Source organism: Rhinatrema bivittatum, chromosome 1, assembly GCF_901001135.1.
Source record: "Rhinatrema bivittatum chromosome 1, aRhiBiv1.1, whole genome shotgun sequence".
Classification (NCBI taxonomy): domain Eukaryota; kingdom Metazoa; phylum Chordata; class Amphibia; order Gymnophiona; family Rhinatrematidae; genus Rhinatrema; species Rhinatrema bivittatum.
In genome coordinates, this window is record NC_042615.1 from 196,167,011 (window position 1) to 196,184,518 (window position 17,508).

The 17,508-nt window shown below is 44.5% G+C and overlaps 1 protein-coding gene across 1 annotated transcript in view; it reads left to right on the forward strand.

Annotated features, from left to right (window-relative positions):
• Nucleotides 1-17,508, forward strand: part of TAPT1 (transmembrane anterior posterior transformation 1) — a 247,801-nt gene that overhangs the window by 86,178 nt on the left and 144,115 nt on the right. Inside the window, exons 5-7 of the mRNA XM_029590601.1 lie at nucleotides 9,930-10,065; nucleotides 11,622-11,719; nucleotides 16,896-16,965. Of these exons, the coding sequence (XP_029446461.1) occupies nucleotides 9,930-10,065; nucleotides 11,622-11,719; nucleotides 16,896-16,965 (304 nt within the window). The remainder of the gene's footprint in view (nucleotides 1-9,929; nucleotides 10,066-11,621; nucleotides 11,720-16,895; nucleotides 16,966-17,508) is intronic.

Consider the following 17,508-nt stretch of genomic DNA (forward strand, 5'->3'; position numbering starts at 1 on the left):
TGGTACAAGAACCAACAAGAGGGGAAACTATTTTAGACCTAGTCCTTAGTGGAACGCAGGATTTGGTGTAAAAGCTAACTGTGTTGGATCACTTGGCGGTTGTGATCACAGCATTATCAAATTTGATTTAATAAAATGAGGAAAATGTTTAGGAAAAAAATGAAAGGAGCATCTGCAAAGGTTTTAAGAGTTTAGTTCAGGCATGGATGTTTAAAAATGCCATATTGGAAACCCAGAACAGATGTATTGCACACATTAGAAAAGGTGGAAAGAAGGCTAAACGATTACCGGCATGGTTGAAAGATTAGGTGTGAGAGGCTATAATATCTGAAAGAACATCTTTCAAGAAATGGAAAAGGGATCCGAATGAAGAAAACAGGAATTTGAAAAGAAGCTTGCCGTGGAAGCCAAAATTCATAATAAAAACTTTCAGGTGCATGTGAGGTAAAAGAAAAACTTGTGAGGGAGTTAGTTGGACCTTTAGATGATGAAGGGGTAAGAGGAATACTTAGAGATGACAAAGCCATAGCAGAGAGACTAAATGAATTATTTGCTTCAGTATTCACTGAGGAACATGTAAGACAGATACCCATGCCAGAAATGGTATTCAAAAGTGATGATTCAGAGGAACTGAAACAAATCTCAGTGACCCTAGAAGATATACTAGGGATAATTGACAATCTAAAGAGTAGCAAATCACCTGTGCCAGACAGCATATATCCCAGAATGCTGAAAGAAATGAAATTGAGGACCTTCTATTGGAAATTTGTAAATTATCAATAATATCTATGGTACCTGAAGATTGGAGAGTGGCCAATATAACACCAGTTTTTAAAAAGGGATCGAGGGGTGATCTAGGAAATCAGGCAAAATGGTAGAAAGTATCAAAAGAAGAAAATTGCTGAACATATACCATAGATAGGCATAGTTTAATGGGACAAAGCCAACATGGTTTTAGCCAAGAGAAGTCTTGCTTCACAAATTTGCTACATTGTTTTTGAGGGCATAAATAAACATGTGGATAAAGGTGAGCCAGTTGATATAGTGTACTTGGATTTCCAGAAAGCATTTGACAGTCCCTCATGAGATTTCTTAGGAAATTAGAAAGTCATGGGGTGGGTGGCAGTATCCTATTGTGGATTGCCAACTGGTTAAAAGATAGAAAACAGAGAGTAGGGCTAAATGGTAAATTTTCCCAAATGGAAAAAGGTGAATAGTGGAGTGCCCCAGAGATCTGTTCTGGGACCAATTCTTTTAATATATTTATAAATGACCTGGAAATAGGAACAACAAGTGAGGTGATCAGATTTGCCGATGACACAAAATTATTAAAGTTGTCAAATCACAAGAGGATTGTGAGAAATTGCAAGAGGACATAGCAAAACTGGGAGACTAGGCATGCAGATGGCAAAATAAATATAATGTAGACAAGTGCAAAGTGATGCACCTAGGAAAGAGTAACTCAAATTATAGCTACAAAATGCAAGGTTCCACATTAAGAGACACCGCTCAGGAAAAGCATCTAGGTGTCATCATTGAAAATCTGTCAATCTTCTGTTCAGTGTGCAGCAGCAGTCAAGAAAGCAAATAAAATGCTAGGGAGTATTAGGAAAATAATGGAGATTAAAACAGAGAATATCATAATGCCTCTGTATCACTCCATGGTATGACCTCATCATGAGTATTGTGTTCAGTTCTGGTCACCACATTTCAAGGAAGATATAGCAGAATTCGAAAAAGTACAGAAAAGGGCATCCGCGATGATACAGGGGATGGAACAATTCCCCTATGAAGAAAGGCTGAAGAGGTTTAGACTCTTAGCTTCGAGAAGAGACAACTGAGGAGAGATATGATAGAAGTCTATAAAATGAGTGGAATGGAATAAGTAAACGTTAATCAGTTTACTCTTTCGAAAAGTACAAAGACCAGGAGACACACAATGAAGTTACTGGGTAATACATTTAAAACTAATAATAGAAAATACTTTTTTACTCCATGCATAATTTAGCTCTGGAATTCATTGCCAAAGGATGTGGTAAAAGCTATTAGTATAGCTGTGTTTAAAAAAGAAAAACGTTTGGTCGAGTTCCTGGAGGAAAAGTCCATTAATAGTTAAGGTACAGTTGCAGAAATTCACTGATTATTCTTAGGATAAGCATCTTGGAATCTGTCTACCCCATGGGATCCTGCCAGGAACTTGTGTCCTGGCTTGCCCACTGTTGGAAACAGGATACTAGTCTTGATGGACCCTTGGTCTGACCCAGTATGGCAAGCCTTTTGTTCTTATGTAAGATGCTTCATCCCAGAGTAAAGAGAAACAGCATAGAAATCTGCCAAAATCTGAACGGATGACTTTTCCCCCTTCATACCATTGGTGGGCCTCTGGACTGGTCTGTGGTACTACAGGAATGAAAATGAACAGGTAAGAAACAATTTTCCATTCCATTTCATACGCAGATCAGCCGAGACTCCTGGGATATACCAAAGCCCACCAAACTGGGTTGGACCTGGAGAGTCACGCTCACAGATCATTCACCATAACCAGCCACAGTCTGAGCCCCGACATCCAAACAATAGTTCTGGCAAAGGTGTGCACAGACTTCCAAGTTGCTGCCCTGCAAATTTCCTGTGGTGACACCTGCTGGGTCTCGACCCAAGAGGCTGCCTGCGAATGCATCAAATGAGCCCTCAAACCTTCAGGCACCCACCGAGCCTTAGAAATATACATCAAACCGATTGCCTGCTTGTCGGCGCATCAGATGCGCCGACAAGGAATAACCCTGTACTTTACCACTGAGACAGTCGAGAGACGCTACTTATATGCTCAGAGAATTAAAGGCCAGACCTTCGACCAAACTCTCCTGCAGGAATATCAAAATATGCAACACAGCTTGCAATGCCTGCATATTTCTAACCATACACCAGGACTTGAAAACATTCCAAACTTGCCCATAAGATAAAGACGTGGAAGTCCGCCTGGCCTGCAGCAAGGCTGTAATAATCGCCTTGGGATAACCCCACTGTCGTAGCAGTCGCCTCTCAAAAGCCAGGTCACGAGAAAAAATTGAGCCACCTGGTCCAAAAATGAGGCCCTGATGGAGAAGATTCCCCAGATGGTTGAACCTCAGGAGCCCATCTATGGTCATGTTGACGAGATCCATTAGCCAAGGATAGTGCAGCCATTTCAGAGCCACTAGAATCACATCTCCCTGATACCTCTCTGTCCTCCGTATCACCTTGCCCACTAGAGGCCATGGGGGAAGACATACAGCAGTATGTTGAGAGGCCACGGCAGAACCAGAGCGTCTGTGCCCTCTGCACTATGCTCTCTTCTTTGGCTGAAGAATCGAGGCGCTTTTGCATTCGTTCTGATCGCCATTAATTCCATATGAGATGAACCCCCATCTCTTGTGAATGAGAGACATCGCTGCATCCAACAATTCCCACCCTTCTGGATTAAATGCCTTGTGACTCAAGAAGTCTGACTGCACGTTGTCCACCACGGTGATGTGAGATGCAGCTCTTCTCTCCAAGTGCTGTTCCGCCCTGAAGATCAACTCTTGTGCCTCCTGAGCCACTCCCCGACTCGTGGTTCCACCCTGTCTGTCAATAGAAGCCACTGTCATCGCATTGTTCAAAAGAAAACTCACCGGAATACCTCTCAATCAACAAATGAAACGCAAGCAAAGCGAATCGCACCGCTCTCGTCTCTAACCGATTGATAGACCAAGAAGCCTCTTTCTTCTACCACCGGCCCTGTGCCGTCTGATCCTGATACATGGCTCCCCAGCCTGAAAAGCTGGCATCTGTAGTGATAACCACCCAATCCAGAACTTCCAACAGCACCCCATGTCCAGATTGGCCTGAAGCAGCCACCAGCAAAGACTGTTCCTACCTTCCCCCTCGAGCGGGAGAGGAATGTGAAACTCACCCAACAAAGGATTCCACTGAGAAAGAATCACTCTCTGAGGAGGTTGTATATCATGAAAGTTCAAAGGACCAATTCTCCAAGGTCAACGCCATGAAACCCAGGACCTGCAAATAGTCCCAAACCCTGGGCACTGAAAGCATCAGCAGGCGACAAACCTGCCTCTGAAGCTTCAGAACCCTCTCTCTGGAGGATCTTTCTCCTCCCATGCGTCAAACTGCGCCCCCAGGTACTCCAGGGACTGAGAAGGGAGCAACCTGGTTCTTTGGAAAATTCACCACACAGCCTAGCGACTACAACCAGCACAGTAAGAACATAAGACACATGCCATACTGGGTCAGACCAAGGGTCCATCAAGCCCAGCATTCTGTTTTCAACAGTGGCCAATCCAGGCCATAAGAACCTGGCAAGTACCCAAAAACTAAGTCTATTCCATGTTACCGTTGCTAGTAATAGTGGCTATTTTCTAATTCAACTTAATAGCAGGTAATGGACCTCTCCTCCAAGAACTTATCCAATCCTTTTTTAAACACAGCTATACTAACTGCACTAACCACAGCCTCTGGCAACAAATTCCAGAGTTTAATTGTGCATTGAGTAAAAAAGAACTTTCTCAGATTAGTTTTAAATGTGCCACATGCTAACTTCATGGAGTGCCCCCTAGTCTTTCTATTATCCGAAAGAGTAAATAACCGATTCACATCTACCCGTTCTAGACCTCTCATGATTTTAAACACCTCTATCATATCTCCCCTCAGCCGTCTCTTCTCCAAACTGAAAAGTCCTAACCTCTTTAGTCTTTCCTCATAGGGGAGCTGTTCCATTCCCCTTATTTTGGTAGCCCTTCTCTGTACCTTCTCCATTGCAATTATATCTCTTTTGAGATGCGGCGGCCAGAATTGTACACAGTATTCAAGGTGTGGTCTCACCATGGAGCGATACAGAGGCATTATGACATTTTCCGTTTTATTCACCATTCCCTTTCTAATAATTCCCAACATTCTGTTTGCTTTTTTGACTGCCGCAGCACACTGAACCGATGATTTCAATGTGTTATCCACTATGATGCCTAGATCTTTCTTGGGTTGTAGCACCTAATATGGAACCTAACATTATGTAACTATAGCATGGGTTATTTTTCCCTATAAGCATCACCTTGTACTTATCCATCTGCACCGACCACCAACATAGATCCTCCAACTTTGCTCATATGAACCAGTCCAGATACGGATGCACTAGCACTCCTTCACTTCTTAACGTTGCCACCACTATCGCCTTGGTGAATGTATGTGGCACTGTCACTAGACCAATGGGAAGGGCTTGAAACTGAAGATATTCCCCGAGTATTATGAATCGCAGAAACCTCTGGTTTTCCCGCCTGATGGCTATGTGCAAATAAGCCTCTGTCAGGTCTAGAGAGGCCAAGTACTTTCCACGTACTGCCGCGACAACTGACCTTAAAATTTCCATGCAAAATCACATTTACTCTCTAAATCCAGAATTGGTACCATGAAATAGATGAAATACCTCCCTGTTCACTGTTCCTATAATGGAATTGGCACTATGGGCCCCAGATGCTTCAATCAATCCACTATACCGCGCACCACTGTCTGCTTTATAAGTGGACTGCAAGGGGAAATGACAAAGGCATCCTTGATGGGATGAGCAAAATCTAAAGCGAGGACCCATCTTCGCCCACTCCTCAAGGAAAAAAAATGATAAACACCCTCTGACAGCTGGAACGGAATAGAGGACCGGCCTCGCATCATTGTGAGGGCGTACCACCAAACTGGTACCGGAACTGTTCTGGGAGGGCATTCTGCACCCCCGAAAAGACTGCCCTCGGGATGAAACCCTGGTGGGGACTTGCTACGGACCTCCAGAACTCTTCGATTGACTAAATCTCCTGATGTCCTGAAACCTAGCCCGCACAGGAACAAACTTTCTGCACTTAGGCTTGTCCTCTGGGAACTTGTGCACCTTGGTCTCCCCCAGATGTTTCATTATCTGCTCCAAGTCTTCTCCAAACAGCAGCTTTCCTTAAAAGGGAAGTGCACCAAGCCGCGACTTGGACCAAACATCTGCAGACCAATTCCGTAATCACAGCAGATGCCTAGCGGATGCTGCCAACATCATAATCCGTGAAGAGGTCCTGACAAGATCATAAAAGGCATCAGCTCCATAAACCACTGCCGCCTCCAGACAGCTTGCTACACCACAGCTCCCCCCGAAGCCTGTGACTCCTGCAGCTGCTGGACCCACCGCAGACACGCTATCTGCACCAGACTGCTGCACATTGTAGCTCTTATGGCCAGAGCAGAAACCTCAAAAATCCTCTTTAATGAAGCTCCAACTTCCGATCTTGCACATCTCTTAATGCAACCGAGCCTGCTATCAGAATAGTTGTTTTCTTGGTGATGGCTGACATTGAAGCATCCACCTTGAGAAGAGCCAACAACTCCAAGGTGTCTTCTGGCAAAGGATAGAACTTTGCCATGGCTCTTCCAACTCTCAGCCTGGATTTAGGAGTATCCCATTCCCTAACTATCAACTTCTTTACAGACTTATGAAAAGGAAACGTCTTTGCCAACCCTTTAGGCAATCCAGGACCCGTTCTGCTCCCTCTAAATCACATTCTTCCTGTATCACCTTGAGTCCAAGCTCCTGGAGAACATGTGGAATCAACAGCCTGAGCTCCTCTCTACAAAAGACCAACCACCTTGGGATCATCCCCTTCAGCAACAGAAACCTCCACTGGGTCCTGGACCAAGTCCGGCACCTCTGCTGGGGCCTCCTGTAGGTCCTCAGAATCATCGTCACCCTGTGGATCACCTGATCCCAAAGCCATTCTCCACTTGAAATTATCCTATCTCTTCTCTTTTCTTATTTTGAAAATCCTTATGGTTTTTTTTTCCTCAAGATTGCAGGTTTTGCTCCATCTGCTGGAGACAGAAAAATACTGAGGGACTGCAGGTGGCACACTAGGTCAGTGGTTCTCAACCTTTTTTCTATTAGGACACATCTGGAAGACAATGCTTACAGGCTTGACACACTGAACAGTTGACTATCACAGTGCTAAATGTAAATATATACTCTGCATCTACAGGAACCAGCACATGCCTCTTCCCCCCCCCCCCCCCCCATATCCCCAAACATTGGAAATACCTGAGAACTCTTTGGATCTGGCCCGGAGACTCCGAATTCTAAAAGAATTACCGGGTCTCCGGGCCAATACCAGAAATCTCCGGGTGCTGCAGCAAAACCAATCTGCTTGGACCCGGAAAGAAGAAAGGAGCGTCATTGGTCTTGCACGGCTGAAAAAGGAGGAATTTGACAGTGATTTCTACCATCTCCGCACCGTTTTAACTCTTAACTTTGCTTCCTTGTGACACCACCTGCTCCTGCACAGCCTCTGTATCCAGCCACTTGCCCGCCCCATCCTATTTGCCTTGGCCAATCAACATTGCGATTTCCTGCCCATGCATCAAACGAGGCGTAAGAAACAGGCAGCGTCCACTTCTGCAGCACAGGAGGAGAAGGAAGAGGCTGCTGCTGCACCAGGAGCCCAAGTTAGAGTCTGCTGTTGCTAGTGTGTTTTGAAAGGGGAGGGAGAGAGAATGCATGAGCATGTCTGTGAGAGTGAGTGTGTATTTGTGTAGGAAGAAGAGATCTGAGAGAGCTGAGTGCAAGTGAGCATGGGTGTGAAAGTGAGTGGGCATGTGTGTATGGAAGAGGGAGAGACGTGTGTGTTGGTGGGAGATTGGCAGAAGTAAAGGTGTAAATGGACATTTATTTATTAATTTTATATACAGACTTTTCATGCAAGCATATCAAATCGGTTTACAGTAGTTAGCAATTGTGAGAGAATGAGCAGTGAAAGTGTGTGTTTATGAGAGCAAATTTGTGAGCATCCGGTCCCACTGTGCAGTTGCCGTTCCCCCCCACCCCCCCCCAAAGTCCAATCTATGGTAATCTCAGGGTACTTGCCAGGTTCTTATGGCCTGGATTGGCCACTGTTGGAAACAGGATGCTGGGCTTGATGGACCCTTGGTCTGACCCAGTATGGCATTTTCTTATGTTCTTACTGGAAGTCAAAAGTTCCCAGGTATGACAATGGATGCAGAACAGAACTAGAATATTTCAAATACAAATCACTATATAAAAAAGATATTCTGATTCTGGTGCTATCTCAGTAACAGAAACACAAACTACATTACTACCAGGCGCTTTGTAAAATACAAAACCTGAAAAAAAAAAACCCACTCTACACATGTAGCAAACCTTCCATGCCATCGCAATACTAATTCCAAGAACTCAAACAGCAATAGCCCTTCCTATGGAAAGGCAGCAGTGCAGCACCAATGCATGTCCTATTGAGCATTAGAAAACACAACAAAGAAGATTGGTACAAATTCCTATCTACTAGTAAAACACCTCACCTCAGTCGCACATACAGATCTGACCTTTACCAAATATAGAATAAAAGAACAAATTACAAATGTGGAGACAAAAATTGGAATGGAAACCTCAACAAGCCACTCTGCATGCAATGCAAAACTGGAGAGCTAGAAACAGAAATACATATCCTCCTACACTAAGCAAAGTACAAGATAAAAGAAATGCACATTCTCAAAACTTACATATTATGGCCCATGCACCCTGTCATTCCCCTTCCATGCCTCCATCATCCTTCACTTTTCCCAATTACTCCCTTTCAATCATCCGTTCACACTCTTATCCCTGCCCAGCATTCCTGACCCCCCACATCCTCTTCCCTGTGCTCCTTCTCTCCTCTGCTTGATTTTCCCTACCCTCTTCATCCCATCTCCCTGCCTGCCCAGCTACCCCGACCCCCCCCCCTGTCTCCTACCCCTTCCTGCTCAGCAGCCCCCACACTCCCTCTCCATTCCACCTTCTTCTGCCCAGCATCCCCAACCTCCTTTCCCCCACCCTCCACAGGGTGAAGAGATCATCAGCAGCATCACTCCCAGACTCAGCAGGGGAAGATAAAGTTTGCATCCCATCAGACCCAGAACAGCAGGAGCTTGGCAATGTCTCACTGTGATCTGAATGAAGGAGGAAACAGCCTCCTACTGGGCCAGAAAGAAGAGCAGGAAGTGAGAGTAGCCTCCCATCAGGCCCAATGTAAGAGAAATCAACCAACTCCCACCCGGGCTGATAAGGAGGCAGCCATCTGCTGGCCCTGCGATACACCTCCCAGGACCTCGTGACACACCAGTATGTCCCGACACACCTGTTGAGAACTATTGCATTAGGTTATATAGCAGTGTCAATAAAACTTTCTGTCTCTATCTGCTGGCAGTGTACAAAATCCAAGAGTCTGGACTGATTTGGGTAAGTAATGGAACATAGTATAGGTTCTCAAAAGCAGAGCTTGTGCATGTTATTCCATGTGACATGTACCCTATTATGTTCACTTATTACTTAGTACTAATGCATATTTTACAAAGTGATTTAGATTAGTTTTACTTATCAGGTAATAAAATTATCCCGCATTAGAGCTAAAGCACAGGAGACTCAGATTTGAGTCTCCTGCTGGGTGGTTGAAGGGGGGCTTACACATGTCGTGAAGGAATGCAGCTGCTGATCCAGACAATCTCTGCTGGCTGAAGAGCACTTCTGAGAGGCCTAGTATCGGATAAAACTTGTCCTTTCACCAGTGAGGGAGCCTGAGCCATTTAGCCTTCTCATCTGAGCAAGTAGATTTAAAATGAGAGAAAAACAAGGGGGTGGAGGTGGGGAGGGTTAGAGGTTTGGAGAAATATGAATGTATGGCATTGTCATTTTTATAAGGCCTCAATCAACGATAAGCTTAGCTTTCCAGTGTCCTCTGTATTTTCCAGATTCTTACTCTTTCCCTTTGTGAACATTGAAAAAGATATGAATAATCTTTCAGAAGTTTCCTGAGGAGCAGAGCTCATGCTTGTTTTAATTATTTTTTTGGGAGGAGGACATTCATTTGCTTGCCTTATTTCTGTAGGTGGCTGATCGTCTTTTTTCATCTTTTGGGCAAGATATTTTGGATGCTCTCTACTGGACTGCTACAGAACCCAAGGAAAGAAAAACAGCTCATATTGGTGTGATTCCTCATTTCTTCATGGCAGTTCTGTATGTCTGTATCCTTTCATCAAATAGCAAATTCTAAGGCCTTAGGTCCTTTTTAAGGCTCTCTGTATTAACACTTTCACCTCAGGTAGGCTAATAGTGATCGTATTAAGAATAAAACATAAATACTTCCTTCACAGAGGCCATCTACTTGTACTCATTCGAGTTGCAAAATTTGTGTGCCTCATCCCATGAAGTCTTTGTAATGGCTGTGAATAGTGAAGAGATCTGTGCTCCCCATCGTTCAGATGTCTGTCACAAGGCAGTCTGCTGCATACATTTGCAGATAGTCTTTTCATTCAATACATAACTATTCAAATGCATTGCTTCCATTCTCTGAGGATAGTTACTCTGAATTCATCATTTATTAATTATATGATCAGCCACCCTAATATATATATGTGAAAATAAAAGTGTAACTTCCCATCCTAATGATCATTTAAGAAGGCTGTATTTTAATTTTAGCCACTCTTGTTCTACCTTCTCATCCTGGAATATCACCCCATGATGCAGTAAAGCTGATTTTTGGTCTGCATCATGTTTTTGATCTCTGACCTTGGATTAATATGCTGTCCAAAGACCTAGCAGGAGCATTAAAAGTAAAATAACGCACTTGACCTGTTTTAAGCATACCTTGCTCCATTCATTACTTTTTCCTCTTAAGGTGAAACTTAGTTGAGATGAGATTTAATATGTGCATATATTAGTAGGGGGGTACCATGTTCACCAAGAAAAATGTAACACTTTTCTTTAAAAAAAAAAAAAAAAAAAAAAAAAATCATTGGTATTTGTTTAATTATTTTAATAATATTCTGAGAAGTGTTAAGTTATCTGCATAATCTGTGGTGCTGACTGATTTATATTTTATCCTCTCTTATCTTTCCCTTCCTATTTTTTTTTTATTTCATATAATTCTTGTTTTCACCAGTACCTTACTCTTTTATATAAAGCTCTTCATAACCTTGAAATAGGAATCTTTCATAAAACCTGGAAGTGAAGCATACGCTTGATGGAAGAACTCTACCTGGGTGTGGTGTGTGGGTTTTTTTTTAATAATAGTCATTTTTTCATTCATTTGTTAATTTCTTTGAAATAATTTTTTCATTACCATCAAGAACTTAAATGATTTGAGCAAGAATATTTTGCATGGCTTCAGTACTGTGAAAGGTGGAATACGTTGTGCTTGTGTGAGCTAATTTGAATGCTAGGCTAGTTTGAAAGAAATACTAATCGGTAAAAAGTTAAACTAGTTTGCTGGCTACAATTAATTTTGAAGAAAAACGAACAGGTCTTTCAACAGCATCTTCTGAATACTTTTTAAAATTAAAATACATAATGCTAAAGTTTTCTGTTCATGCAGCTGGGTACCATTTTGCATTTGGAAGAAAAGGCAAGGGATGCTCCAGTGAAAGCTGAGAAATGAACAATTGCTTTTTAAGAATGAATTCATTCTTTGCTTTTCCTGGGCCACCTTTGCCTTCATTTGGAAAAAGCACTTTAATGTGTTAATTGTATTGTTTCCTTAATATAGAATTCAAATGTATTTTCCTTAAAATGTCTGATCCAGTTTTGCATGCCATCCTTATACTGGTTCAAGCAACAACTCTTAATGTAGCTTTCAACTCCCACAACAAGTCATTGCTTACCATTATGATGTCTAATAATGTAAGTACTGAGTGATTTAAGTACCTCTGCATCCTAAACAATGAGGCATGATGATGAAATGATTCTCCCAGGACAAGCAGGATGGTAGTCCTCATATGGGTGACGTCACTGGATGGAGCTTTATCATAGAGCCTTATGACTGGAACTGGCACACTGAGTGCACTGAGCATGCCCAGCATGCCATGATCCCTGTGTCCACAGGGGTCTCCCTTCAGTCTTTTTTTTCACGATGCAGTTTGCCTCGCTTCCAGGAGCTCTGAGATTTTTCTCACAACTTTTCATCACGGAAACACTTGAAGTTTTACTTCACAAATAATTTTTCCCTATATGGGTCTCCCTTTGCGTACATTTCATCGACGCTCGGTGATTTTCAGTTGGTTCCTGTTACTTCGCTATAGGTTGCCCCGGGTTACCAACCGAATTGCGGCCCTCTTTTCTCCCTATCACCTTCGGTCCGCCCTGCGATGCCCACGAATGTCCGTCCTGCGACCTTCCACCGGGTTCATTAGGGTTAGAGGGATAGGGACGTCCACGACAGTTGCTGCCAGGGCCGCCATCGATGCCGTTGATTCTCACATCAATTCCATTGGTGCCTCCATCAATTCCATTGGTGCCTCCATTGATTCCCTCGATGCCCTCTTCCATGCCGTCGATGCCCCCGTTGTATCTATACCTCAATCAGTGCCCTCGACTAAACAAAATGCTCCATGCTTTGGGTTCTAAACCCAGAGCCCAGTGTAATCCTTGGGCGACAAACAATGCCAGGAGCATTGGAGGCACGGTGATAGTCCATCACCAATGCCATCCAAGACAGCGAGGGCTTCTTCCTCGGCGCTGGAGAATGACTGGGCCAAGCACCGTGGGAATAGTCACCGGCATGGTGACTGTCCGACACCAACGCCATCCATGGCATCTTCCTCGGTGCTGGAGAATGACCGGGCCGAGCGCCGAGGGAAACATGGCTACTGCCATGGTAAACAACAGTCACCGACATCGGTTGCAGTTCCTCAGTGCTGGAGAATGACCGGGTCGAGCTCCGAGGGAAACGTCGCTGCCAGCACTGGCATGTTTTATGTTCGGTGCAGGCACTGATACCGCACCGGCATCAATGTCCATCGAGCCAGTTGCGAAGCGGGCCCGGGTACACAAGTCTCCGTGCTCCTCTGCACCCAAGGCACTGAGGCGTTTCCCACCGACACCGGTGCTGGGTACTGAGCCACCACAAATTAATGTGTAAGTGCCAGTAATGCCTAGCCTGTCTCCCCTGTAGCTGTGCTTCCCATACCAGCTTACAGGGTCAAGCTGGACGTTTACTTCCCTCAGGCTGTCCTCGATGCCTGCCGGAATCTACTAACACCGAAGCCATCGATATTCGCACCATTGTGGCACTGCCTCGTTGCGACACCTACCAACGACAGCCTAAGTCATTGCTGCCGACTCGTCCTTCTGAGCTCCACCGCGAAGGGCGATGGGCACACTAATCCCGCTTTGACACAGATCCCATTGAGACCTGGTCACTAAAACAGGCCAGATGTTCTCGGAAAGTTCTAGGTCATCACATCTTCCAAGAACCATATGGGTGTCACATATTGTATTTTACCAGCTATGTTTGACACAACACCAAGGGAACCTTTCTGCCAGCAACACGGGATTGCTTTGAGACGTCCTCCCGTTGCCAGTAGCAGGACTCTGTACTCGATAGTAACCTGGCTTCCGGCCTCTGATTTATGGCCCGAAGTCAAAGATAAATTAGCTGGTCTGCCATGCAAAAGATCCAGCAGACAGTGCCTCAATTGCAAGACCACCATGAGACCTGCGACAACTCTCTACATTTCTTGAACAGCAGAGAGGAATGCTAGAAAGACCTTTTACCGCTCTCGAGTGAGACCAACGGATATCCAGGTTACACCAGCTCCTCCAGTCGGGCAGGCTCCTGGATTTTTCAACCTTGCCAGACTACAGAGCGGCCATCTCACTGAGGACCAGGGCTTGGGGGTACTGTTCCCCAGGCGCAACAAGGCAGAGGATTTTAATCCCACTATTTCCTTCTTTCAACGGAAAGCAGGCGATCTCCGCCATCCTGCATCTCAGAAGTCTGAACAAATTTCTTCAGAAAGAAAAGTTCAGAATGGTGTCTCTCGGCACCATGCTTCCTACAATAAGTGGGTTGCCTCTATCCTCTGGTCTTTTTATGTGCTTCATAGTGAGTCAATAACATTTTCAATTCCAAGTTCTGCTGTTCGAACTAGCTTCACAACTTAGGTATTTTACCAATTGCCTAGCAGTGACTGCCGCTTATCTACAAAGAACAGCATTCACGCCTTTCCTTGCCTCGACAACTGCCTAATAAGAAGTCAATCCAAGCAAGGAGCTAAATTCTCTAAGACTCACTATAAATCTCCTAAATTTGGCTGGATTTTCTGATCAACTATCATAAATCCCCATATGGAGCAGTTCTGGGCACTACAGTCGCAATGGACTTCCTGCCCAACAACCTCGCAAACATCCTCTCAAATTCTCCACATCTCTGCGTGCATGCAACATAGCCTCAGCCCATCAATTCTTTCATTGCTGGGCCACATGGTTTCCACTATCCACATCACTCCTATGGCCAGACTAGCCATGAGGAAAACTCAGTGGATTGTCATATTTCAGTGGCTCTAAGCAGTTCAACCGTTTTCGTCCCTGATCCATATCACCGATCCGGTATCAAATCCTCAGATGATCTTGGCCATGGTTGAATCCATCTTGTGTTGAGGAGCTCATATCAACGTCTTCCAAACCCAAAATGCATCTACTCCGCTCCATGGAAAGTCTCAGATCAACTTCCTGGAGCACCGAGCCGCGTTATGCCCTTTATGCCGTCAAACACCGTCTCTCTCACAAAAATTGTGGATACAGACAGACAACATGGTGGCAATGTGGTACTCGAACAAACAGTGACACACAGGCTCTTATCTGCTCTGCCAGGAAGCCGTGCAGTTCTGGGCCTGGGCCCTTGCACACTCCATGCATCTCCGGGCCACTTATCTAACAGGCATACCGAACGTATTAACAGACCATCTCAATCAATGTCTCCATCCTCAGGAGTGGTCTCTGAATCCATGTGTAGCGAGCAAAATCTTCTAGCACAGAGGTCAACCAACCATCGACCTCTTGCGTCCAAATTGAACCACAGAGTGGACAGATTCTACTCCTTACACATGCATCAAAATGCGTTACCATGGACACCTTTGCTCACTCCTGCAACAAAGGCCTCCTATATGCATCTCTTCCGATACCACACATAGCCAAAACTCTCGTGATGCTACAGCAGGACACGTTTCAATGATTCTCATAACCACGTCCTGGCCTCGACAAGTATGTTTCCCCCATACTTCTCGACCTATCAGTCCAGTAACCGATTCACCTGCCCACAGGTCAATCTCATAAAACGGACTTACTAATATTCTCAGGTACTTGTAGCTTCAGGACAACCTTCCTCACTTAAATCTTACCATTTGAAATGTGCAAGTTTTACCCACTAGTGAGCACAAAAAGGTATTGCGCCCTTTTTTCTGCCCCACTCCAACTCTATTAGGCTATCTAGGATACCTTTCGGATTCTGGTTCCCAGACATCCTCTGCACGGGTATACCTCAGTTCCATCTCAGCATACCACCAGGGAGTAGAGAATACCCAGTTAACGGCTCAACCCCTTATGAGCCGGCTTATCAGGGGTTTTCTATAACTTAAGCCTCCTCTACGATCACTGGTTACGGAATGGGGCCTAAACCTAGTGTTTTCAAGGCTCATGCCTTCCCCGTTCAAGCCTTTGCATTCCTATAACATTAAAATTCTAACATGGAAAATTCTTTTCCTCGTAGCCATCACCTCTGCTAAAAGGGTCAGGAGTTACAAGCCCTTGTTGCATACTCACCCGAAACTAGGTTCCTCCATGACCAAGTGGTCCTCCATACTCACCCTAAATTCCTTCTTAAGCTGGACACAACCTCCCACCTTACTCAGTCTATAGTCTGCCCACTTTTTCCCAAGGCCCTCTCCCACCAAGGCGGGAGGGCTTTGCACACCTTGGACTGTATGCATGCACTTTCATTCTACCTAGACCGCACTGCACTCAATAGGAAATCTACCCAGCTCTTTCCTTCTTTGACAAAGATGAGCTACGAGTTCCAGTGGGCAAACAAACTCTCTCCAACTGACTAGCAGACTGTATCAAATTCTGCTATGATGCAGCAGGCCTTCCTCTCTATGGGGGAGTACAGGCACGTTCTGTAAGGTCCATGGCAACATCTGTAGCACGCTATCGATCAGTACCAATTGCCGACATCTGCTAGGCTACGACATGGAGCTCTCTTCACACATTCGCAGCCCTCTACTGCTTATATACAGAAGTCCGTCAAGACTCTGCCTTTGGCAATCTGTCTTGGCAAACTCGTTCCAGTATAATCCCCAACTCCTTCCACAACCACCTGCTGTGATTTCAGGCTGCCGCCTCATTGCCATTAGCGCCCCAATTATTGTGTTTGCGCACGAGTTGTCTGCTATTGGCCTGTTGTAATGTGAGTCAGCCTGTAGCTTGCTAATCACCGGCATGATGTGCTGCACGAATGTCGGTAAATAAAAGTTAATAAATAAAATAAATAAATAAATATGTGAGGACTACCATCCTGCTTGTCCTGGGAGAAAGCAGAGTTGCTTACCTGTAACAGGTGTTCTCCCAGGACAGCAGGATGTAGTCCTCACGTAACCCACCCGCCACCCCGTGGAGTTGGGTCCACATAGATTTTATTATTTTATTTTATTTTTCGCTCGCACTTTTTGCTACAAATGAGACTGAAGGGAGACCCCTGTGGACACTGGGATCATGGCATGCAGGGCATGCTCAGTGCACTCAGTGATAGGGCTCCGTCCAGTGATATCACCCATATGTGAGGACTACATCCTGCTGTCCTGGGAGAATGCCAGTTACAGATAAGCAACTCAGCTCACTGTAGCAACATTTAGTATCTCCATGTCATGAAAATGCACCTTATACTCTGCAAAGGAATGCAGTAATCTGATACAAAATTGACTTAGCTGTTTGGCAGTTTTATGTTATATCCTGTTCCTGATGTCCAAGAAGTGCTTCACATTGATTACTGCAGGGAAGCTAATTCTTGATGCTTAAATTACAGTTTGTTGAAATAAAAGGAAGTGTTTTCAAGAAGTTTGAGAAGAACAACCTCTTTCAGATGTCAAACAGTGGTATGTACATTGCATATTAAACGAAACATTTGCAGATTCAGAACATTTCTACCATGTTCTATTTATTGTATGTGACTTTCTGTAAAGAAAACGGCTATTATCTAGAAGCTCCTCTGAAAACACTGGGTTTCTGTTCATCTCACCTTAGAATAATATTTTATTTCTCAGTTTGCATAATCAGTCTTAAGCTTCAATTTTTTAAAATACTTGCATACATTTATTTTGCTACCCTTGAAGTACAATCTATTTATTTAAACAATTTCTGTAGCACTTTCTCGTTAGCGCTGTCCAAAGTGTTGTACACCAATAAGAAAAAATACAGTTTCTAGGTATCCATCTAAGACAGGGGTCGGGAACCTTTTTGGCTGAGAGAGCCATGAATGCCACATATTTTAAAATGTAATTCCGGGAGAGCCATACTAACTACAACCCCCCACCCTCCTGACCCTCCCCCAGGACCTACCAAATTAATTTACTACAACCCCCTACTCTCCTGATGCCCCCCAAGACCTTCCAAAAGTCCCTGGTGGTCCAGCGGGGGTC